This window comes from Kryptolebias marmoratus, linkage group LG15 (assembly GCF_001649575.2).
Source record: "Kryptolebias marmoratus isolate JLee-2015 linkage group LG15, ASM164957v2, whole genome shotgun sequence".
Taxonomy (NCBI): Eukaryota; Metazoa; Chordata; class Actinopteri; order Cyprinodontiformes; family Rivulidae; genus Kryptolebias; species Kryptolebias marmoratus.
This window is the reverse complement of record NC_051444.1, coordinates 34,726,578-34,750,582: the sequence shown is the minus strand read 5'-3', so window position 1 is coordinate 34,750,582 and position 24,005 is coordinate 34,726,578. Positions and strand designations below refer to the sequence as shown.

Below are 24,005 nucleotides of genomic sequence, written 5' to 3'. Positions count from 1 at the left end.
TGCACCTCTGTAGAAGCTCAGCAGCGCCTCCTTCTGGTGACGGTGTTTGCGTTGAGCGTTCGGTACCAGCCTGTAGATGTTTCCCTGGCCATCTCTAGTGGGCTTCTTAATGTTCTGTCTCAGCTCTGTGGCACAGAGACTATGCTGGGTCAGCCGCTCCAGCTGCTCCAAAAACCTGGAGTGTCCCAGCTCAGCACCGCCCTGAAGGTGGCTTCTACTCGCCTGCTACAGATCCTGGCCATCAGCACTGGGTAACTCAAAAACCAGAACACTTTGATAAGCTGAACCAGGACAGATTAAACCAACCATCTGTGCCTCTTCTGATAGGACGTATGCAGACAAACTGAGTCCCAAAGTGATCCAGTCCCTGTTGGACCTCCTCTGCAGCCAGCTGAAGAACCTGCTGTCTCAGGCTGGAGTGAGCCATCTGACTGCTGGGAAAGATCAAGAAGACACCAAACAGGACAACACCCCTGACTCTGAAAAGAAAGACTTCAGAGGTGACAGATTGTTTGTTTATTAACTTCAACTTTTGAAAACCTTTCAAGCATTTAATATACTTGGTATGTTTAAAGTCAGTTGAGAACTGTTGTCTAACTCCTTAAACTAAATTATGTAAAGTTTTTAATTTTCTCCCTCAGTCTAAGTAATTATGTTGAAACTTAAAGCATTCAGTTGTTGTGATTCGCCAATCATAGGACTAAACTGGATGGTTTGAAACTGAGTTCAAAAGTCCTAACTTCTGTTTCAAAATCTTGAGTAAATCTGGATCTGCATAATCATTTGAGGCGCATCAGAACCAGTTCTCCTCTGTATTCCAACTGATGATTAACTACAAGTTTTTAAGTGAGAATAGAAAACGTAAGAGAGTGGGAGGGGTTGCAACCATTTTTCCTGATTTACTTAACTGTAAAAAGGGTTTTCTGGGGAAATTTGACTCTTGAATATCTGGGACTTGAGATAAAAGACCATAGATGAGCTCTGACACTAACTTTATACAAAACCCCAAATTATGGGGAAAATTTCTTCATTGACTTTAGTGAGCTTTTATCTGTTATATGCATTGATTATGACTGTTTAATAATTGTGAGAGATTTCAACATCCATGTTGACAAGCCCGAAGACAGAGGTGCAAAAAAGCTGAGTGATATACTTGAAAACTTTGGTCTGACTCAACATGTCAAACAGGCAACACACAATCAAGGACATACTCTTGACTTGATTATCTGTAATGGTGTGAATATTTCCAAGGTCTCTGTAACTGATCATTTCTCAGTTTCCATTGATTCACTTAGAACGTTCTTTTACAGACAACACAGCAGAAACTTTTAATCAAATCTACTCTTCCACCTCACCTCTTTGCTGTGACCTTGTAGATGAGTTGGTAGAAAACTTCCATTCTAAAATTACAGATATCATTGATTCCAATAAAGCAAAGGTCATGTCTGGTAGGAACAACTCTCCGTGGAGATATGCACAAATAGTTAGATCTGCAAGAAACCTTTGCCGTTCGGCTGAATGTAAATGGCGTGAAATTCGACTTCACCTTTATTATGAAATCTACAAATGAAAGACTGAAGCTATCACTCCTCACTAAAACATGCAATGGAAACGTTCTTCGCGGAAATCATAAACAAATACATTAACAATGCTCGTGTTTTGTTTGCCACTGTTGATAGGCTCACAGGCTCTCCTGTGACTGTACCACCTGAACTCCACCCTAACAGGGCCTGCAATGAATTTGCCAACTACTTTGCAGATAAAATTTTAAAAATTAGAGGGTCAATCTGCACATCCACCCCAAATCCAATATCAATGCTTTGCCCAAACATAACAAACGCAGGGAAAATGACTAAATTTAAACTACTCAACTATAAAAGCTTAGAAGAAATCATAAACCAATTAAGCTCATCCTCCTGCTGTCTTCCTGGTCTACTTTGTATCCCCAGAACCAGAACCAAACAAGGAGAAGCAGCTTTCAGTTTCTATGCACCATCAATCTGGAACAAACTCACAGAAAACTGCAAAACAGCTGAAACACTAAATTCCTTTAAATCAAGGCTGAAAACTCACCTGTTTGAGCTGCCTTTGAACCATGATAAATGGATGTGTACTGGTATCTCAGTTTGTGATTGTATGTTGTTTTTATGACTTTTTATTTTTGTTTTTATGATGTGAAGCACTTTGAACTGCCTTGTGCTGAAATGTGCTATACAAATAAACTTGATTGGTTGATTAATTATAACAGTGCAGTTTGGGATAGAGCTGTTCGATTATGGAGAGGAAAAAATGTAATCAGGATTGTTGAACATTATTCATTGAGTTTGGAAATATTTATTGCGCTTAAAGAAAATGATTTTCCTTGAAGGTGAAACTTCATACTTTCCTGTTGAAATTTGTCTTGAAATAACTGACAAAGTATTCATTTATATATAGACCACTCCATAAAGTAATCAGCACTAATAAATAAAATCAGCAATGTACTGCACTTCTACTGTATTTGAAATAAGTTTTTGGCCACAAATTCCATTTTTATAATTTTTTTTTAATTCCATGTTTTCTTTTGTTTTTCCCCTGAAAGCCTCATAATATTTGGTGGAATAATAAAATCTGAATAATTTAATGGGGAAATATTCACAATATTATGAATATTGATCTATACATTGGGACAGACCGCTACAAGAGACCCTTCCTGCCCACAGCCTTCAGCATCTATAACAACTCTTTAATGAAACCAGGATTATGAGCTACAACATACAGCATTGCTTTAAATTATCAACATTTAGTATTTTTGAATTGAATTGAAATGAATTAATTCAACATAAACACAGTAAAACTGTTTTAGTTCAACAGAGCATTCAGTGTGTTTTTTCAAGGTGCTTAATAACCTGTCTGCACAATAACAATAAAGTACAGTGGATGAAAGTTCCACTTTTATCACCTGTTGTCTTTTGTTTTCCTTGTTTCTCAGCTTTGGTCCGTAAGCAGCACACTGCAGAGCTTCACCTCGGAGACTTCCTTGTCTTTCTCAGGAGGGTGGTGTCCTCCAAGGCAATTCAGTCCAAGATGGCTTCCCCTAAATGGACTGAAGTTCTACTCAACATCGCTGCACAGAAGTGCTGCTCAGGTAAGTCCTGTTTGCGTTTTTTCAAACTCCAAAATGCTGCTGAGACATTGACTCCTGCTTGGTGGTACATGTAGGGGTCCCTTTGGTGGGAAACATGAGAACCCGGCTTCTGGCCCTTCATGTTCTGGAGGCAGTCCTGCCCGCCTACGAGGCCTCTATGGAAGATGAACAAATGACACAGGTACTGCTCAGTTTGTCTTTTAGTAAAAAGATAACCTGTCTGTGAATAAAAGAAAACTGTTTTCTTTCATTCTTCAGGTTGTTGAGCGTCTCTTCTCTCTGCTGTCCGACTGCATGTGGGAAGCTCCTGTTGCTCAAGCCAAACACACCGTCCAGATTAAAGAGAAAGCCCAGGAGCTCAAACTGCAGGTGTGCAGGCTGTCACACAAACATTGTTACAAATTTGACCTGTTTATTGAAGAGGCTGATAGCTTGTTTGTTTGGACAGGGAGAAGCAGAGGAGGAAGATGAGAACCTTCCCATTCAGGAGGTGTCCTTTGACCCAGAGAAGGCTCAGTGCTGTGTGGTGGAGAATGGTCAAGGCCTGACGCACGGCAGCGGGGGAAAAGGTTATGGCCTGGCCTCTACTGGAATCTCCTCTGGATGCTACCAGTGGAAGGTATTTACCAGGATCCTCCCAACACACTCAAATCAGAAACAGAAAAAGCTCCAATCTGCTGGGATTTGTTTTGCCTGCAGTTTTACATCGTGAAGGAGAATCGAGGTAATGAGGGCACATGTGTGGGCGTCTCTCGATGGCCTGTGCATGACTTTAACCACCGCACCACATCAGATATGTGGCTGTACCGGGCGTACAGCGGAAACCTGTATCACAATGGGGAGCAGACTCTGACGCTGAGTAGCTTCACTCAGGGAGACTTCATCACCTGCGTCCTCGACATGGAGGCGAGAACCATCTCTTTCAGCAAAAACGGAGAGGTGAGAGACCATGGATAACATTACAGGGTTTCCCCCAGGCTTTGCTGACTCGACCGCCAGGCTAAGCTCCGCTTGTTTATTATAAATACCTCATTTTTTACACGTTTTTTTCCACCCGCACCCTAAAACCGCTACCTTTATCTACCTCACTGTGCGAGGGTACACACACCAACAATGACACAGTCACGCTGTCCCCGCCCCGCGTGAAGGTCCTGCGCGGTGTCACATCGTGTACCTTTTATAACTTGGCACTGGTTACATAGCGTACTGCCCCCTGTCTTTTTGGAGAATACTGCTCCGACGTAAGCTCCAAGTATAAACGCCTCCACCGTGCTCAGGTCAGCTCCCTGTTCACAGAGCCCTGCAGGACTCTAATGAGCCCTGAGGCCGAGCCTCCTTCAGCTACCTGGAGTTAGCATGTTGTCAGAGCCTCCTTCAGCTACCTGGAGTTAGCATGTTGTCAGAGCCTCCTTCAGCTACCTGGAGTTAGCATGTTGTCAGAGCCACAGTAATAAACATGGAACGAGCGTTGAGCTGAAATTCAGCAGGTGGCTTTACAAGACCAAATATGGTAAGCATGTTTTGTACTTAGTGAAAATATTATCCTTGTTTACCAGTAAAATGATGCTATTAAATTCAGCATTAGATGTTTTGTTTTGTTAAATGTAGTAATCCAACATGCAGCCTGTGCCACAAAAAGCAAAGCACAGTACAGCATCTGTCTGTTTTTCAATAGTGCCTTTTTGTAAAACTGTAGTTGTGTAAATATTTGGCACAAATATCTTACAATATCACATAATAAATAGCCATATTTTCAACTTTCTGTCAACTTTAATCTTTTTTTTTTTTACTAACAGTCGGCCGGTGATGCCGCGATCAGCTGGCGATCGGCCCCCTACCACCAGGCTTAGCCTCTTTTCTGGGGGAAACCCTGCATTACATTTAAAACCTGTTTTACAGTCATGTCCAAATGTCCTGATCCAGCCCTCAGTTCTGTATACAGTCTGCCACAAACGTATTCACATCCCCACCCGCCGTTGGGTATTCTTTCCATGAAACAATCATCAAATCATCACCGTGCTTCTCGGATCTTCTCTGACCTCCCAGAACCTCAGGTCTTCTGACACTCTCTGTTCTTTCCACCATGTATCTGAATGTGAACTTTCAGTGACAGAGCTTCCAGAGCTCCAGAGCAAACAATCAGAAAACACATCACCTAAACGTTACCTACTTTATAAAATATACAGTTTAAACTTAGTTCCTTGTTTTGTTTAGTTTGTTTTTTCCCTCACAGGTCTCTGAACTGACTTTTTATTTATTTTGCTCATTTTATTGTTATTCTGATCTTTCAGTAGGCTCCATAAAAGACGCTATATAAATTCAAGTTCTTCTTATTATTATTGAATGATAAATTCTGATTTAACAGGAGCCCAAGTTGGCCTTTGAGGATTTGGATGCCACAGAGCTTTATCCCTGTGTGATGTTCTACAGCAGCAACCCAGGAGAAAAGGTGAGAGAGTCTGAAATCCATCAGAATCCATTGGCCTGGGCCTACAGGTTTTCCTCATGTGAAACTCTGTGTTTGATTTCCAGGTAAAGATCTGTGACATGCAGATGAGAGGAACACCACGTGACCTCCTCCCGGGTGATCCGGTCTGCAGCCCCATGGCCACCGTGCTGGTGGAGGCCACCACGCAGCTGATCCGCATTTTACACCACACGGACCACTGGACCCATCGCATCAACAAGACCATGATCGAACGGCTGCACAAGATCAAGCCCTGCTTCAGAGAGGCAGCTGCAGTGTCGAGCGGCACCAGCGGTCAGAAGCTGAAAAAGAGCCGCTCGGTGCAGAGCCGCGAGGAGCACGATGCCCAGAGGGAGAGCCAGGAAGCACTCCCCAGGATGGAAGAGGACAGGGGTCGCCCTGGACGGCAGCACTGGCTAGGGGAGCTGTCGGAGCAGCACTTGAGAACCCTGTGCACGGACGTGTGGCCGGTTCTGGCTGTGATTGGAGGGGCAGATGCCGGGCTCCGGGTAGGAGGCAGATGTGTGCACAAACAGACCGGGAGGCATGCCACGCTGTTGGGCGTGGTCAAAGAGGGCAGCACGTCGGCGAAAGTGCAGTGGGACGAAGCTGAGATCACCATCAGGTACTGACTCAGAAATGTTTGGGTTTATGAGATTCATTACACTTACCACCAAACCTGGATTATTCCTTCATGTTTAGGGTTTTAAACATCAAAGCTGCTAAACACATTGTAACTGAAAACATCTGGAGCTTCAGCACAACATTAAAACTAGTATTATGTTGCTATTATCTTTCACATTTTAACAGTTTTACTGTTTTGATTTATCTCAAAACGTCTGTGTAGTTTCTGCATGTTGATATAATCAGTACTGAATATCAGGCATGGTTTAGTTTGCTCCTCTCTGAGACAGTTAATGAAATGTGTCAAAGTGATCCCTGGATGTTTTCTCTGAGCCTGTCAGTTCTCATTTCACCCTTTGTTTCGTCTCTGACATTGTGATTGTTTGTCTCTTTTTCATCATTATCATCCGTCCGTTTTTGGTTGAAAGATATACCACAGTTCTAAAAAGTCCCAATATATAAACCTTTAAATCTTTTCATCATACTGTGGTTTAAATCCCATTAAGTGAGAGAGCAGAAACAATATGTTCTTGGTTGTTTTTTTCCCAGTCACTGAGTCACTGAGCAGAATTTCTTTCTTCCTCACCTGTTTTGTTAGTCATCTGTTTGATGACCACCCCTCATAAAAATCAAATAGTCGGTTGTATAAAGGTTTTCTGATAATGAAAAACACAGACAGTCATGGCTTGTCTATCAAAAGAGCAACACTTTTTAAGGGAACGCCATTTTTAGGCAAATGTTTGCAACAAGCTACGGCAATTAGCATGACAAAGACAAAAAGGGATTTCAGGTTATTTCAGATGATACAGCATTACCAGCCAAAGTCAGGCTGATATATATATATATTGTTCACCCCCAGTTAAGGAAAAAAAGGACCTCTATAACCCAGCTTGTATACTTAGCTGCAGATTTTCAATTTAGCAGTATTAGCCCTTTGGTTGGCAGAGTTGTGAATACATTTAAGTCCTTTTAAGCAGGAAAGAGTAAGTGAAGTAGGACATACCCCTAAAGGCTCTGTAGTGTCGCGCAGGGCTCTGCTCACGGCGCGCAGACCTGAGCGAGCGGTGCACGTGTTTATACTTGACACTTACATTGGTGCAATATTCTCTGAAGTCCTCCATTTTGAATGGAGCGCGGGATCTACAAAATTAAACTCTCTCATAAAGGCTTCAATCACTTTGTCCAACTTAGATTGAAGAGCAAAGGTAGACGAAGAGCGGTCTAATAAAGGGTCCAATAGGGTAAAATATCCTCACATCTTCATAGTATAAATAGTTAATAGTTAAATCTTGTAGCACTGAGAAAACCTGTGTTAAAAATAACTAATTGTCTCAATTGTAAGCATATACATTTACAAGAGCCACCTTTGTCATAAATGTGCCCCAAAACAATTATAAACCTGCCAGCAGAATCAGAAATTGTTTGAACATGAATAAAGTGAATATCTCTATGTTTAAGAATGGCAACAGCCCTTGATTTGCTGGAAATGAACGACCCAACTCGTTTTGAGTCTTGGGTGGTCTACATCCCTCTAATGGGTCTCTTGTAATTAAAGTATGTGAGCATTAAGATGGTGGAGATAGTGAGCCGGCTGAGCCATAAATAAAGAAGTGTCAGGAAAAAGCTGACACTGATTTAAACAGATTTGTGTTCTCCATTTCCTTATATCTGTGCACACCCATTGTACTAAGTAATATTAGAATACTTATTATATACTTATTATACTATTATATACTTATTGTATAGTTAATATTATATTACTTATACCAATAATATAATCATTATTAAGCAATATGTCACATTATTTAGTCAGCAGTAGTTGCAAAAAATATTTTTTCTGTTTTTTATTTTTGTTTTAATACCAGTAAAGTGTTATTTTTGCTCAAGGTAATACTGTCAAAATAAAATTTTGACCCATGCCCATATTATATTATATTAAATGTGATTTAAGCAGCTCTAATAAAAACAGTTCCATTTTTGCAGATAGATTATTTAAGACATTTTAAATATTGCTGGTAAAACTGTGGTGTTACCAGGATCTCATACCTGCTCATGCCTACTCCCTTCCACACATTGTGTGTCTTTACTTGTCTTGCATGCTGTGTTCCTTCTCTCCTGCCCTTTTCCCTCACTTTGTGTTTCCTTGTCTCCTTTTTATTCTCCACTTCCTTCTATTAAAGCTTCCCAACTTTTTGGTCGCCTAGTGACACTCCGCTGTACAACCTGGAGCCCTGTGAACCTCTGCCGTTTGACGTGGGGCGTTTCCGTGGCCTCACTGCCTCATTGCTGTTGGACCTCACCTACTTGACCAGCATCCACGAGGAGACGGCCGCCAAGCTCAGCGCACGGCGTCATGAAAAAAAACATCGCAACGCAGCCGCAACTGGGCACGAGCCAGCCGGCACCGAGGAGAAGGTGGGCGGAGAAGGCCACAACCATAATGAACAGAAAGAGAACGGAGCGTTGGCGACCACCTCTGACTTGCGAGCGTCTCATAGCCTGGAGGAGGTGAAATCACACGTGGCGCCCAACTCAAAGTCTGAAAGTGAGATCTCCTCTGTGGCTGGCAGCGGGAATGAAAGCCTTTTTATGGCAGCTGCTCACGCTGCTGCTGAGAGCAGCAGGAAGAAGGCTCACGAGCATGGCTCCCGCAGCCATGAACTGTCCTCCATCAGCACTCAGTCAGAGATCCATGCTGTTCAGCTGTCCTACCTGTACCTGGGAGCCATGAAGACCCTGAGTGCTCTGTTGAGCTGCAGCAAGTACGCAGAGCTGCTTCTCATACCAAAGGTACGTTTGTTGTGACATCACCAGGTCCAGATCAGAAAGTTCAGAGGGGAGCCTTGTGATTTTTACGGTGTTGTTTTATCAAATAGTTATCGGCACCTTATTAGTCACAGAGCTCAAAGTATGAAGATGAGGAGAGACATCTTCATCCAGGCTAGGCTGTTGGCTAGCCAAAAGAGGGCTTGATTTAAAACAAGTCTCTCATCCTGACATGAAGGAACTTTACATTAGCTAACATTAAACCTTTACACTTTTGCACAGCACCATTTGTCTGTTGCTGTTCCCTCAACTAAACAATGTCTGCGTTACCATTCAAGTGTATGTGTGGAGAAGAAGTAAGAAAGTGCTGCACATTGTCTTCATTGTTTGTACCCATACAATGAAGAAATTTGTTCTTTGCATTTGAGACATCACACATGGATCAGTGGGAGCTACTTCAAGCGCCTGGGAAGCAGTTAGGCATTCGGTGTCTTGTTCAAGGACATCATATGGACATTCTGGGGTTCAGATTGCTGACTTGTTGTTCGGTTGAGAAAAGGGTCACAGACTAAACAAACAGTGTCAATCAAAAGCGTAGAGATTTAATATTGGCTAATGTAATTGTCATTTACACTGTTTTATAAGCCTGAAAAAACATAAATTGCAGTCCCTGTCTTTGCTAGGCATTAGCCTATTCCGTATAAAGACTTTTGCCCCTTTCTTCATACACTTTACTCTTCTGACGGATGTCATGGCTAATAAGCTACTAACTTTTAATAGAATATCAGTTCCAAAATGAGCAGGCTAGCCTCATAAATCCTTTTAAGCAGCTCAGCTTTGCATCAAGGCTTCACATTTGACAAAATGAGTGTGAAATGTGAAAGCTGATTTTATTTTTTTAATGGGTCTAATCTAACCTTAGTTACTGTCAGTACAGAATTTATCAGTCCCTCCAAGAGTTTGCTGACTTTTCTTTGTGATATTTTCCCACCTAAAATTACTGATTTTGTAGCAGCCTTTTAAAAAAGGTTTTGATCAAAGTTGCAGTGCTTTGAAGCTGAATTTATTTTTTCTAAAACATGGTCAAATGTACAAAATAAATTTACAAAAACAACTTAAAGTAACCTTTTCAAATAAGGCACATGATTTCTACAGTAAATATGGTTAAAGTGCAACACATCTGTTTGAGTGTACTTATTAACATTTTTATTAGAAAAAAAAAAAAAAAAAGAAATAAAACAACTGGACTTCTTTTCTGTAGCCGAAGACATTTTGCTTACCATCTGGGAAGCTTGCTCAATTCAAAACTGGACAGTGTGGAGTTTGAAGCTTTAAACTGCATCAAATGCTCCATTGTGCAGTTAAATTTGCATGCAGATTATTCTCACTCCCAGGTTTTTGTTTGCCTGGCTCACAGAGAGATGTTTTGATCACATGCATGAAGGTGTAAATTAGGTATGATGATGGCTATCAGGCTATCAGGCTTATCTCAGTTGTCAGTTTTAGAAATATGAGATCTGAGATCTGTTTAAAGTTGGTCGTTCTTGTTTGATGGGTTCCATCACCCCCTCTTGAATCATCTGTTTTCTCTTTCCTAAATACATTTGGGTCCTGAAAAATGTCCCTTATTCTTGAGGTGAAGGTGCACAGCTGAATCTTGAAGTGCTCGTTAAAGTTCATGGCCTAAAGACGCCAACAGAACCATATCATTCCCAAACCAGACACGCTCCTCTCCACAGCTGTGCCTTGAGATCCTGTCCATGACTACCACAAACCGGATCAGAGACGAGCCATAGCCTTAGCACTGAGAACGACCTTGACTTTGTGCCAAATGTGTAAACACAGCTCCTGCTTTGGTTATACAGGGAGCCCATACCCCTGCAGCACCCCCCACAGAATGCCTCAGGGAGCATCGTCATAAGACAAAACTCACATCCTAATATTATGGGAGTTTAACTTCCATAGTACGTTTAGTGGTCCAGCAGTTCTCTGGACAGATTTTGCAGTAGATAAATTCTTCTCAAGTGATGATTTTAGCCTAGTGTTAGCTTAGGGTGCAAAAGAATTTTCCACTACTTGCATGTAATACTTTAGGAAACAGAAGGATTTTAGCGGTTATGTTTGATGGTACATGTGATCTTTTGGCGTTTCATTTTGCTGGCTAAGCCAGGCCTAGCTTCCAGGAACTGAAATTGGGCAGGGAACTAAGGCGATTGGTCAAATTTGTAGGAAAATTGCTTTGGTCAAAATTGTGACTTTTATGGGGATTGGTTGAACTTGCATTATTACTTGTGATTACAACTTCCTGAAGGGACTGAATCATTGTGCTGTCATACCTTTACCACTGAAACCCATTTCAGAATGGTCAAACTGTCCTTTTAATTTTTACTATACATGTTGCCCTTTTCAGACATTTTATAAAGAGAAGTTTTTTTCTTTATGTAAAGCTGATCTGATATCTTTGTTACAGTTGGTATTTCTTTAATCATTCTGGTTGTATTTGTTTTAATATAAATGAAATACTATGTCAGATTTTCTCTGGCTTGCTAATTGCTTTGACTTTCAGGTGTTACCTGAAACAGCACCCAGTGGACACAATGCCGACCTGAATGCTAGCACCGGTGGAAGCACAACGATTACCTCGCCTGTCAGTCAGGAGGAGGTGGAAATGCGAGCCGCTCTGCAGTTTCTCATGCGACATATGGTGAAGCGAGCTGTGATGCGCTCCCCTATCAAGCGAGCACTGGGCCTGGCAGACCTAGAGAGAGCTCAGGCTATGATCTACAAACTGGTGGTGAACGGGCTGCTGGAGGAGACTAGCGGGGCAAAGGTTAAGCTTGGTAAGAACAAAAAGGCGTAGTATATTGTGAGATCTCACATGATCTGTTAGTGGTTGGGAGTATGTGTTGTAAATGACTGGGAGCTAATAAAAACCATTCCAGATTTTAGCTCAGTGACTGTAAAATTCTTTGATGTGTAACGAGTTTTGCATAGGCTAACATTGATTAGCTGTCACGTTCAAATTGATTTTGGTTGACAGTTGCAGATAAACATTCAATGATTACTTTCTTAAAGTTTCATTAAAATCCATTCGGTGTAGTTTATGAGAAATTTTGCTTAACAAATTCAGACACAGGCAAAAACATTAGTCTTTCTAATTTGGTGGTGATTACAAACAGAAATCAGAAGAGGTTTGGATTCTGCTTTAGGACCAAATCATGATTCCAGTCACCCAATAATTCAACAAACTCCAAATAATTAGGTTTACGATGCATTATAATCCAGGTTTGTTCATTTATTCATGGTATTACAGTTCACTGCAGAGATAGAAAGTTTATTTTCTTCTTTAACCTCCCTGAGGTGTGAGAAGTGAACCTGAAGGAGAGGGGGAGAGCGCTGACTGTGAGCAGATGGCTCAGACCCCTATCACCACTAGCCCCTCGGCCTCCAGCACCACCTCCTTCATGAGCTCCTCGCTGGAGGACACCACCACTGCTACGACTCCGGTCACAGACACCGAGGCTGTCCCTGCCTCTGAGTCTCCGGGTGTCATGCCTCTCAGCCTCCTCAGGTGGGAGCAGACACCTGACGTTCATGACAACTTCTGTTGTTTTATTATGGTAATAATACACCACTGTGTGTTCTGACAGGCAAATGTTCTCCAGCTACCCCACTACCCTAGTTCCGACTCGCCGGGCCCAGACTCCACCAGTATCATCTCTGCCAACGTCTCCATCAGATGAGGTCGGCCGCAGGCAGAGCCTCACCTCACCAGACTCCCAGCCCACCAGATCTCAAAACAGAGCTGGCACCTGTGAGTGCATACATGGAAATACCACCAAGAAGATCCAGAACAGTGAGAAACTGCAGACCTCAGCTGAAATGGCTTCTTGTGTTTTCTTCAGCCCTGTCAGACCCCAGCAGCAGACTGTCCACGTCCCCCCCACCTCCAGCCATCGCTGTGCCGCTGCTGGAGATGGGTTTCTCTCTGCGCCAGATCACCAAAGCCCTGGAAGCCACAGGTTTGTGTTCCTCAGCAGAGAAAACAAATTAAATTAAAGGCCTGGCATTCCTTAAATGAACACATTTTGCGTTCTTCACATATTCACATTAAAGTTTGATTCCTGTCCTAGGTGCTCGAGGAGAAGCAGATGCTCAGAACATCACTGTTCTGGCCATGTGGATGATCGAACATCCATCTGCAGAAGACGAGCATGACGAGACTCACGGCAGAGGCAGTACCACTGGCGGAGACAGGTCTGACTCCTCCTGTCCCGGAGCAACAGCTTCTACTGGAGGCAAATCTGTAGAGCGGAGCTCGTACCTGTGCTCTCCAGGAGACATCTCCAGTGCAGACGCTGCAGAGCTGGAGGAGGGCTTCAGTGAAAGGTGCATCTGCAAGTCTTGTTTTAGACCAAAGCACAATTATCAGTTCAATATGTACTGCAGTTGGATCAAAATCAAATTTTAATTAAAGGCCTAGCATTCCTTGAAGGAATTCATATTGCCCACTGCTTTTAGTCAGAGTTTTAGACTAAGATCATCTTATGTTGAGGGCAGAGCTGTAGCCATTTTGGTCTAACCTTGAAAATAACATCATGTACAATTTGATGTAATTTCACCAGATGTCAAGCTAAAGTTTGTGTTGTGAATAACTATCAGCTACAGACACACCAAATTTAATGCCAGTATCTCTAAACTTCACTAAATTTTAGCCAACATTTTGGCTAATGTTCCTGAGGTTTACCAGTTGTAGATGTACCAATAGTTATTTTCTGAAAGTTTTATGAAAATCTGACAAGTGGTTCTTGAGATATTTTTGTAATAAACGGGGTTGACTCCAACACATTGTAAGCAAAGATACTTTGCAATGACTAGCACTTGGAGTATGTGTTGTACACCACCCTCAGATACTGCTACGCCAAGTTTTAGCTCAATATCTTTAAAACCGACTGAGTTACAGTCATTTGTGTGTTGTTTTTTCAAAGGTTGTTTTGCTGTGGCAGCTATCTTGGATGGAGTTGAATATATCCTGAAAGTTTCAATAAAATCGTTTTGGTTGTTCATGAGACATTTTGCTAACAGAATTTTCAGCGATAGGTTGCGACATTTAGGACTGTGCTCACCCCGTCCCCCTGTCTGAAGGTTTTGTTGTGGAGGTATCGCTAGAAGATACATCCCTGACAGGATAAGGGTGCAACCATGATGGGTAGAGCAGTGAATGCTGCAGCTTCACATATGTGTTCTGGAAATGCAGGCAGTGTTCCTAGCATTAAATTGCTGTCTGGCCCATTTAAAAGACGGACAGGTCTTCGGGAAGATGGACAACTCTACAGTGTCAGCCCACATCAGTTGTCAGGGTGGGACCCTGCTACACAGACTGGCCCAGGAGGTAATCCTGTGGAGCAACACCAAACTCCTGTCTGTTTGGGCAACCCATGTAGCGGAGGTCCTGAAAAGACAAGCAGATCTTTTGTCCAGGGGCAAACTACTGTATGGGGAGTAGAAACTCAATTCCCAATGGTAGAACAAATTTGGCAGATCTGACATGGCCTCCGTAGATCTCTTCTCCTCATGAGAAAATGTGCACTATCTGTTGTTTGTCCCTCTGTCAGATGCAGATGTACCACTGGAAGTTGATGCACTGGTTCACCCGTATGCTTTCCCACTTCTCAGTTTGATTTCTCAAACACTGATCATAGTGAGAGAACAGGACTGGATGTTGACTTTGGTGGCCATACAGGCTCTGAGTGGCAGAGATCATTCCGATGCTATCAGTAAACTTTTATCTCAGGCAAAGGGTGAGATTTATCTCCCCCATCCAATCCACCTGTCACATTGAGCCTGACTTGTGAAATGTGGAATTTAAAAGAGGCACAATTCAAAATGTGGTGGTAATGTGATGTGGGTGGAGCCTCGTGTACGGCTCAACTGGTCCATCTCAGACAAACATGATGTCAGTGGAGCTTTTGGAGTTCCCTTTCAGTCGATTCACTCGGTACAACACATGAACTATGGGATATCACGCCACTGCTGGCTGCAACTTTGTTGTTTCTCAACAACGGTGGGCAGAGCAGTGGGCAATATGAAATTCGTCAAGGAATGATAAGTTTTAATTTTCTCTAAACAATTTTCATGTACATGGACTGAAAGTCCTTTATAAAGTCTGAAGAACTATTAATTCAGCCCATTTTAAAAGAAAGTCTAATTCACAGGAAGGGAAATGTAAAGAAAGGAGGATTGGATAAGGTGTGTGACTGTGTATGTGTGGTTTGTAGTCCTGAAGGTGTGGAGCAGGACAGTGCCTCAGCCTCCAGCAGCACCCCCCTCAGAGGGCGCTCTGCAGCCGGCAGGAAACACCGTTTTGACTTGGCTGCTCGCACCCTGTTGGCTCGTGCTGGTGAGAACAGTTTTTCCATCTTTGCTACAGTTTGCTTCACAGCACCTATCAGCTCATGTTGAACTTCCTGCCCCTCTCAGCTGGACTGTACCGCTCAGTTCAGGCCCACCACAGCCAGTCCCGCCGGGAGGTGTCGTCCCTCCAGCAGCAACAAGACCCGGGTGCCCTGTATGACTTCAACCTGGACGAAGAGCTGGAGATGGACCTGGACGAGGAGACCATGGAGGCCATGTTCGGCCAGGACCTTGTCAGCGACACCGACATTCTGGGAATGTGGATCCCGGAGGTACTGGACTGGCCAACATGGGTGTGTGTGACTTTATGCTCCAGCCAATGAGCTGTTGTTGACCTGCATCACCTATCTGTGAAAAAATCCACATGTGCACGCCTGAACACTGGTACTGCCTTGGGTGATCCAACAAGCATGAACTAAAGCTCTGCTGTGGAAAAACTCCATTCACAATGCTGATTGGCTGTTGCTTGATTAAGATATATCATTGATTTCTGTATTGTAAAGGAATCCACTGCATGAATGTTTTCTTTGATATTAAAAGTCGTTGTGTGTTGACGTGTGTTTTTAACCCTTTGCAGCACGTGTGTGAGACGGACGACAGAGATGAAGTGGTAGTGTGTGAGCTTTGTGAGGCTAACGTGGCCAACTTCAATCAGCACATGAAGAAGAGTCACCCCGGCTGTGGGTGCAGCGCCAACCGGCAGGGTTACCGTAGCAATGGCTCCTACGTAGATGGCTGGTTTGGAGGGGAGTGCGGCAGCGGGAACCCGTACTACCTGCTGTGTGGAGGCTGCAGAGAGAAGTACCTGGTCATCAAAAGCAAAGCCAGAGTCCCCACTGTGGAAAGGTGAGTAGTCCTGGTTCTGATGTTTCTGTCTAAAATCATGAAAGTGATGATTATTCATTCTTTCTACCTGTTTTAATTGGTTCTGAGTTAGGCCCCTCATGTTTCACCTCTGGTTTCTGTGGTGGGGACATTTGGTTCAGGATCATAGCTCTGGACAAGGCTCATACAGTCAAAATCATTCAGAATCCTTGGAGTTCACGCACCCTTATCAACACAAATCTGACCATGGACTGGATGGGCTGTTTGCATCTCCTGATCTTATTCTGTATCACAGTTTGTCTTAAGCCAGTGTCTCACCGGGCTGTGGCTGTTGGAGACTAGGTGGGTAAACAGCATTCATAAAGGAGCCTCCAGAATTTTTCAAACTATTTGCAGTGGTTCTCAGTTTCCTTTATGTGAATCACAGAGGCTCGCTTTAGTTTTGAACATGTTCACGCATTTTGACTGACAAATGTTTTTTCATCATAGCAGACCTAAACACATCTCAGGAGCACTAGGGCTGTACTATGACACCTGCATGGAAGCACTCTTCTATCAGGTTGCCAGGGGTGGGCAACCCTGGTCCTCAGGGCCACCATCCTGCATGTTTTCCTTGTTTCCTGCTCCAACACACCTGATTCAGAGCTTAAATGACCCCTTCATGTTCGTCAGAAGCCTGTTAATCACCCATTGATTTAAATTACGTGTAATTTAAAACATGTACAACATGCAGGATAGAGGCACACAAGGACCAGGTTGGCCTACCCCTGGCATAGATGCTAACTTAACATTGAAAACACCACACAAACGCTAACAAGGTTAGCATCATGTTTAACAGTGGAAATTTATAATTAAATCATATGTTTCAAAGTCATTACTACAGACAGTCATGTTATGAAGCATTACAGCTATTACATACAGACAGAATCTTCATGGTTTAGCAAAGAAAATGTTAAAACACAGGAAGCTACACTGAGTTCACATAGGCAAACAGCCCCACACAGCAACTACACTGCTGACTTTCCTAATGTGGCAGTACAGAATAACACAATTGATTTGTGAAATTTGAAAATCTTCCGTGTCTGCAATGCATCTAAAAATAGATTATAGCCCCACCCCCTGGTGCAAAGTGGGTCGGGATGATATGATGTGGACAGAGATGGGCAACAAAGTAATGTGCATGGCCTAAAATACAATTTTGCAAGCCATGCACACAAAATAAATGTCTATTTTCAAAAACAGTGCGCTGGTTGCAAACACTTGGAGTTTAGGGAGATGGTGACTGAAAATGGACCAATCTTCTCTCACTTTTCAGTCACCAGCTAGTCTCACAGTCACAGCCCAGTGAGATATTGGCTTAAATTTGGATTAATAACAAAACTATTTGCATTCTGGATAACAGTTATTTCTTCACCCTCAGGATATTATTAATGTGTTTTTTACAAATAAAACTTTTGAAGTAAATGTTTTCACTTTTTTAATGTTTACTTCATAGAGTCAAAACATTGTGAATTTTCCTATAACTGAGCTGAACAGTGGATTCTTTTAATATTAATACTATGCACAAAATGTCAGCTAGAAAAAACTTAAAGAGGACCTATTCTGCTTCCTTAAACAGGTCAGGACAGGTCTGTGGGCTGTACAAAACATGTTCATTACATTTAATACACAGAATCATTCTCAGATATTGAGATTTCTCCTGATCAGTTCTGCCTGTTTTGAGCTCATTTCAGAATGAGAGGTTTTAGGGCTGCGTCACTTTTATGCAAATTAGGCTTGGGGTTGCTAGGTAACAAGGATTGTGATGCAACAATCCTGAGGTTTTTGAAATGGGTCGTTTTACAGACACCAGAAAACATTTACTTATTGCCAAAAAACGGATCAGTGGGGTTTTTTTTTGCTCTTGGACTGTTTCTAGGAGCAGTAGATACCCAAATGGAAGTACAAAAACATGCAAAAAGTGAATTAACAGGTTCCCTTTAATTTGAATAAAACTGTTGACAACAATTTTCCTCCTTTAGTTTTGTGGGCCAACAATTTCTTTCAAAAACAGTGTGTGTATATATATATTTAAAATTTCTGATCAAATGAAAAAATGCTCTTCCATTCCATCAGTCAGATCCTGCTGCAGTGTAGTCACTGGTGATGAGTTTGTTTGAAGTTTTATTTAAATGTCTGAGTCAGTTTGAAGTCTTTGTACTGGCACCATTAGTCCTACTGGTGGTATCAGGAACTGAGGTCAGTAATTGCTGTATCCGGTGTCTTCAGGTACAAGGGACAGGCTCCGGACCTACTGGGAAAGCAGGACAGCGTGTATGAAGGTGAAACTCTGTTTGAAATCAGTTGTACTGAGATGCTGTGACTACGTTTGGATTGAACCTTATGTTTCCCTGCAGAGGACTGGGACATGTTGGACGTGGATGAAGATGAGAAGCTGACAGGGGAGGAGGAGTTTGAGCTCTTGGCTGGCCCTTTGGGTCTAAGCGAGCGCAGGATTGTCCCCGAGCCCGTCCAGTTCCCTGACAGCGACCCGCTGGGAGCCTCTGTTGCCATGGTGACAGCCACCAACAGCATGGAGGAGACCCTTTTACAGATAGGTAATGTGGTTTGGGTGACAGGAAACTGGTGGCTGTTACATTAGAAACTGAGCATGTGTTCGTGTTCAGGCTGTCAGACGTCAGTGGATAAGAGCTCATCAGGCAGGGTGACTCTTGGAGAGCAGGCCACTGCTCTGCAGAACCCCCACGACCGGGTGATTGCTCTTAGGAGGGTGACAGCTGCTGCACAGGTGCTGCTGGCCCGTACCATGGTGATGAGAGCGCTGTCCCTGCTGTCTGTCAGGTAACAACACACACACCTCAGGATATACGGCAGCTGATAGCAGTGGAAAAACCAAACTGCACTTCTTGCATAATCACAACTGTTTGAGGATGTTAATCCTAAACCAGATGTCCTGCACAGTCTTAAAAGGTCTAGATTTAAGAATTTTCCAGTTCTGGATAAGTTTTTAAATAAATGAATAGAATGTAAAAAAATATGTTTCCAGACTATTTCGTATTCTAATTTGTTCAAAATCAGAATATTTAAAGAGAGTTGTGTGAATGCAGACTTTTCTTGTTTAGTTTTTTGGATTAACTACTTCATCAGACTTTCAGCTGTTTCAGTTAGTCATATATCAAAATGTTCAGCTCATTCAGAATATTATTGTCACGATTTGTAATTTGTGTACATTTCTTTTACAAATTTTTTTCCTAAAAATTGATTGAAATGTCTTCAGATCCTGGACACCATTTGACTTTTTAAATGTACTTTAGCAAACTTGCGTAATTTTTAACTTTTGGCTACTGTTTTGCTAACTTAGCTTTTTTTCTGATTGTTCAGCACTGATTGTCTTAAAATTGTTTAGTGATAACCTATTCAGTTGTTGCAGGAGGTAAATGTCTATGTACACGGTCTTAGAATTTGAGAGAATTGGTCCTGGAAAATCCTTGAAAGGTCCTTAAATTTGATGGTAACCAAGGTGTGGGAACCCTGTAGACAGTTTTCAACCAATTTTCAGGGTGATGATGTATCCTTCCACAGAAAAAAGGTGTTTCAACTATTGTGTTGATGTTAAAAATCACTGATTAACTGCCAACCTTAAAGTTTTTTTGACAAGTGGAGTTTTTCTAAATGTTTGCCGAAGGTCTTTGTCAAGTTTCTGTTTTCCTCAACACAGCGGGTCGAGCTGCAGCCTCGCAGCAGGTCTTGAGTCTCTCGGTCTGACTGACATCAGGACTCTGGTCAGGCTCATGTGCCTGGCAGCAGCAGGTCGGGCCGGCCTGTCCACTAGTCCCACAGTGGGCTTGAGCCCCACTGAAAGGCCCAGAGGGGCCTCCAAGGCCAGCAAACCCATCTCCTGCCTAGCTTACCTAAGCACCGCTGTGGGGTGCCTGGCCTCCAACAGTCCCAATGCTGCCAAGCTGCTGGTGCAGCTCTGCACCCAGGTACCAGCTCCAGCTCCGTCATTATTTATCATTAATAAATCTGTATCCACTCTATCATATTGTACCGTGACAGGTGTGTAACGATAGTATTATCTATAAAGTGCCAGAAACATTTTGATGTTCTTCCAGAGGCTGTTGGTGTTCAAGTGTTACAGAGGTGCTGTTATATTTCCGTTCCAGAACCTGATCTCTGCAGCCACAGGCATGAACCTGACCACTGTGGATGACCCCATCCAGAGGAAATTCCTTCCCAGCTTCCTGCGTGGTGTCGCTGAGGAGAACAAGCTCATCACCTCTCCTAATTTTGTGGTGACACAGGCTCTGGTGGCCCTGCTGGCTGATAAGGGGGCTCGACTGAGAGCTGCGTATGACAAGGCCGACATGGAGAAGAGAGGTTTGTAGATTAAAGAAGAGGCAGCAGTAAGGGGCTTTCAGACAGTCACTCCACGTGTTCACTGATTATTTAGTTCAATTTAAAGAAGTTCTGATTTTGTTGCAATTAATAAACCAATGTGTTGTGATGGAGTTTTGCTGTGTTGTAAACAGAATTTATATTTATTGCCCACTGCCAAAAGCATGTGTTCATTTGTCTGTCTGTTAGCAAAATATCTCAGGAGTCATTATACAAATTGTAATGAAACTCTCAGGTAGTACTCATTGGATGTACAACCTTTTCAACCCGACAGATGGACACCACAACCAACTGACATTAGCCAATCCAAAAATTGTTATAATTCAGTTAATTTTACAGATATTGAGCTAAGATATTGTGTGTTCGCAGCTGAGCATCATCTCCAACACATTTTGTACTCTGAATGCTACTCATCATGTGAGAACTTTGCTTAAAACTTTGGCATTATATGTTGCCATCAGCACTAATTGTCTAGAAGCAAAATAGTTTATGAACCTCTTACAGGATTTTAATGAAACTCTCTAAAAGCAATCATTGAATGTACATCTACAAGTCATAAACTTTTAGAGTCAGTTTAATGCAAGAAGGCTGCAGCTGCTTATCAACATTAGCCAGCACAGAAATGGCTTTAACTTGCTCAGTTTTACAGCTATTGATCTAAAATCTGATATGGTAGTAGCTGAGAGTTATCCTCAACATATACTTCAATCTCCTAACAGATAATGCCATAGTGCGTAAGAACCTAGCCTAACATCATTTTACAAGCTTTGACCAAAATGACTATAACTAGAGCATTTCTCAACATAAGATGATTTTATTTTAAGACTCTGGCATGTGATTTTCTTTTTGACTTGGGTCTCTGTTTTTTGTTTTGAATTTTGTTGTTGTTGATCCTTCCCTCATTCACCGGGTGTTCCATGTCGAGCTGGTCTAATTGCACATTTGTATGCCCACCCTTCCCATAATCCTTCCGCTGTAGGCCCTCTGGAGCTGGCTAACGCTCTGGCGGCCTGCTGCCTGTCATCGAGACTCTCCTCGCAGCACCGTCAGTGGGCAGCACAGCAGCTAGTCCGCACTCTGGCGGCCCACGATCGTGATAACAACCAGAGCCGCCCGCAAACCTTCGCTGACATGGCGGGGGACCTGCGGAAGTGCTCCTTCATCAAGCTGGAGGCCCACCAGAGCAGGGTAGGCACTTTTCTGCTGCCAGAGTTTTATATACCTGCTGTTGTTTCACTGCAACTGATGTTTGTCTTCATGTTAATCAAATTCAGGTCATCACATGCGCTTGGTGCAGTAAGAAAGGCCTGCTGGCAACCAGCGGGAATGATGGGACGGTCCGGGTGTGGAATGTAACCAAGACTCAGTACACCCTCCAGCAGACCTGCATCTTCAACAAAAAGTACATTTCTGTGGTTTCAAGTTCATCCTTTCACACTGCAGAGAAGATTACATATTTATATTCTGTTTTACTTTCAGGGCAATAAATTCACTTCATTAGCCAAATCCTCTTGGACCTTTCAAGCATCGCTGTATCATTTTGTTTATTTATGACCACAGTGGATAATGTTTTTGTATGTGCATTAGTCCGCCTGTTAGCAAAATATCTTTTGAATCATTGGTTGACCTTTACTGAAACTCTCAGAAAATAATCATATACAACAGATTAATTTAGAAGTCAACCACATTCAAGATGGTCACTACAGGTTTAGAGGGTTTGGCCAAAAAATAGCTCTAATTTTGTCAGCTTAAGAGATATTGGGCTAATATGCAAGTGTAGCTGAGAGTCATCCCTAACAATTCACTTCAATTTAGTTTATTTATATAACACTGATTTACAACAAACGAAATCTCAGGCCACTGAAAAAAAACATTCACATACAATATAAAAAGCCAATAAGTAAAAAATCTCAATCAAAGGAAGCCGACAGATTGCGTTGAATCTTCACTTTGTCACAGTCTCCCATCCTGAGCTGCAAAATGGTGACAGTGGAAAGGAAAACCTCCCTTTTAACAGGAAGAAACCTCCAGCAGAACCAGGCTGTTTTATCCTCCAACAGTCAACAGCAGCATAACTACAGAATAGCTCAAGAAACCCAAGTCAACCAGAACCAGATTTATTTTAAATCGTACAGTTCTTAAGACTTGTCTTAAAAGTAGAAGGAATGTCAACCTCATGGACAGAAATGGGTAACTAATTGATTTTGTTATGTTTTATGGATAAGTATGACTGAGTATCATCAACATAACAATGAAAATGTATCTCATTCTGTATCATAACTTTACCTAATGGAAGCATATATAAAGTAACGTAAAGTATTGGTCAAAGCACTGAACCCAGAGGAAGTCTGTGGCTAACTCTAATGTATGAAGAAGATTCATTCATGATGTTCAAGCCTCTGTAATAGAATATTAGCGCAAAGATCTAACAGGACAAGTATATACAAAAGTTCACTGAAGCCAGGAGAATATTCTGGGATGTGCTGGAGAAGGCGTTATTCTGAATTAAAGCAAGGAGCCAAATTTCTCTGATCACTTTCTTTCTCAGAGGAGCAATTTTATCAAGTGATGTTTCCTTTTAGGCTGTAATAATATCAAAAAGATCTTCTAAGTTGCTGCTCTCAGTTGCATTACTCTGCAAGACAGAGGAAAGTAATAATAATGGAAGAGATTCTTTAAACTTGGTTACAGCTTTCTCTGATAAACATCTACTATATTGAACTTTTCTCTCAGTGACTGTGTAGTCAGTCAGTGTAAACCCAGAGGTTATTAATAAATTGGTAAGACAGAACAGGATTGTGAGGATATACATCCATCCATCCATCCATGTTCTTCCGCTTATCCGGGGTCGGGTCGCGGGGGCAGCAGCCTAAGCAGGGAGACCCAGACTTCCCTCTCCCCAGCCACTTGGGCCAGCTCCTCCAGGGGAATCCCAAGGCGTTCCCAGGCCAGCTGAGAAACATAGTCCCTCCAGCATGTCCTGGGTCTTCCTCTGGGCCTCCTCCCTGTGGGACATGCCCGGAACACCTCACCAGGGAGGTGTCCTGGAGGCATCCTCACCAGATGCCCGAGCCACCTCAACTGGCTCCTCTCGACGTGGAGGAGCAGCAGCTCTACTCTGAGTCCCTCCCGTTTGACCGAGCTTCTCACCCTATCTCTAAGGGAGAGCCCAGACACCCTGCGGAGGAAACTCATTTCAGCCGCTTGTATTCACAATTTCGTTCTTTCGGTCACTACCCAAAGCTCGTGACCATAGATGATGGTAGGAACGTAGATCGACCGGTAAATCGAGAGCTTCGCTTTTTGACTCAGCTCTCTCTTCACCACGACAGATCGGTACAGCGCCTGCTTCACTGCAGACGCTGCACCAATCCGCCTGTCGAT

General features: G+C 42.7%; 1 protein-coding gene across 5 annotated transcripts in view; it reads left to right on the top strand.

Annotated features, from left to right (window-relative positions):
- The window catches only part of herc1 (HECT and RLD domain containing E3 ubiquitin protein ligase family member 1), a 133,192-nt gene that overhangs the window by 67,240 nt on the left and 41,947 nt on the right, over window positions 1–24,005 (top strand). For 3 of the 5 annotated variants that reach the window (XM_037979943.1, XM_037979946.1, XM_037979942.1), the window contains exons 29-53: window positions 14–251; window positions 328–500; window positions 2,972–3,127; window positions 3,202–3,308; window positions 3,386–3,496; window positions 3,576–3,746; window positions 3,827–4,066; window positions 5,493–5,576; window positions 5,660–6,219; window positions 8,399–9,008; window positions 11,551–11,824; window positions 12,345–12,555; window positions 12,635–12,798; window positions 12,890–13,006; window positions 13,118–13,373; window positions 15,263–15,384; window positions 15,465–15,691; window positions 15,976–16,244; window positions 18,492–18,544; window positions 18,620–18,820; window positions 18,890–19,064; window positions 19,942–20,209; window positions 20,390–20,603; window positions 21,601–21,809; window positions 21,896–22,023. In XM_037979943.1, coding sequence (XP_037835871.1) covers window positions 14–251; window positions 328–500; window positions 2,972–3,127; window positions 3,202–3,308; window positions 3,386–3,496; window positions 3,576–3,746; window positions 3,827–4,066; window positions 5,493–5,576; window positions 5,660–6,219; window positions 8,399–9,008; window positions 11,551–11,824; window positions 12,345–12,555; window positions 12,635–12,798; window positions 12,890–13,006; window positions 13,118–13,373; window positions 15,263–15,384; window positions 15,465–15,691; window positions 15,976–16,244; window positions 18,492–18,544; window positions 18,620–18,820; window positions 18,890–19,064; window positions 19,942–20,209; window positions 20,390–20,603; window positions 21,601–21,809; window positions 21,896–22,023 — 5,338 coding nt within the window. The remainder of the gene's footprint in view (window positions 1–13; window positions 252–327; window positions 501–2,971; window positions 3,128–3,201; window positions 3,309–3,385; window positions 3,497–3,575; window positions 3,747–3,826; window positions 4,067–5,492; window positions 5,577–5,659; window positions 6,220–8,398; window positions 9,009–11,550; window positions 11,825–12,344; window positions 12,556–12,634; window positions 12,799–12,889; window positions 13,007–13,117; window positions 13,374–15,262; window positions 15,385–15,464; window positions 15,692–15,975; window positions 16,245–18,491; window positions 18,545–18,619; window positions 18,821–18,889; window positions 19,065–19,941; window positions 20,210–20,389; window positions 20,604–21,600; window positions 21,810–21,895; window positions 22,024–24,005) is intronic. The other 2 variants (XM_037979945.1, XM_037979944.1) reach the window with 2 other exon arrangements.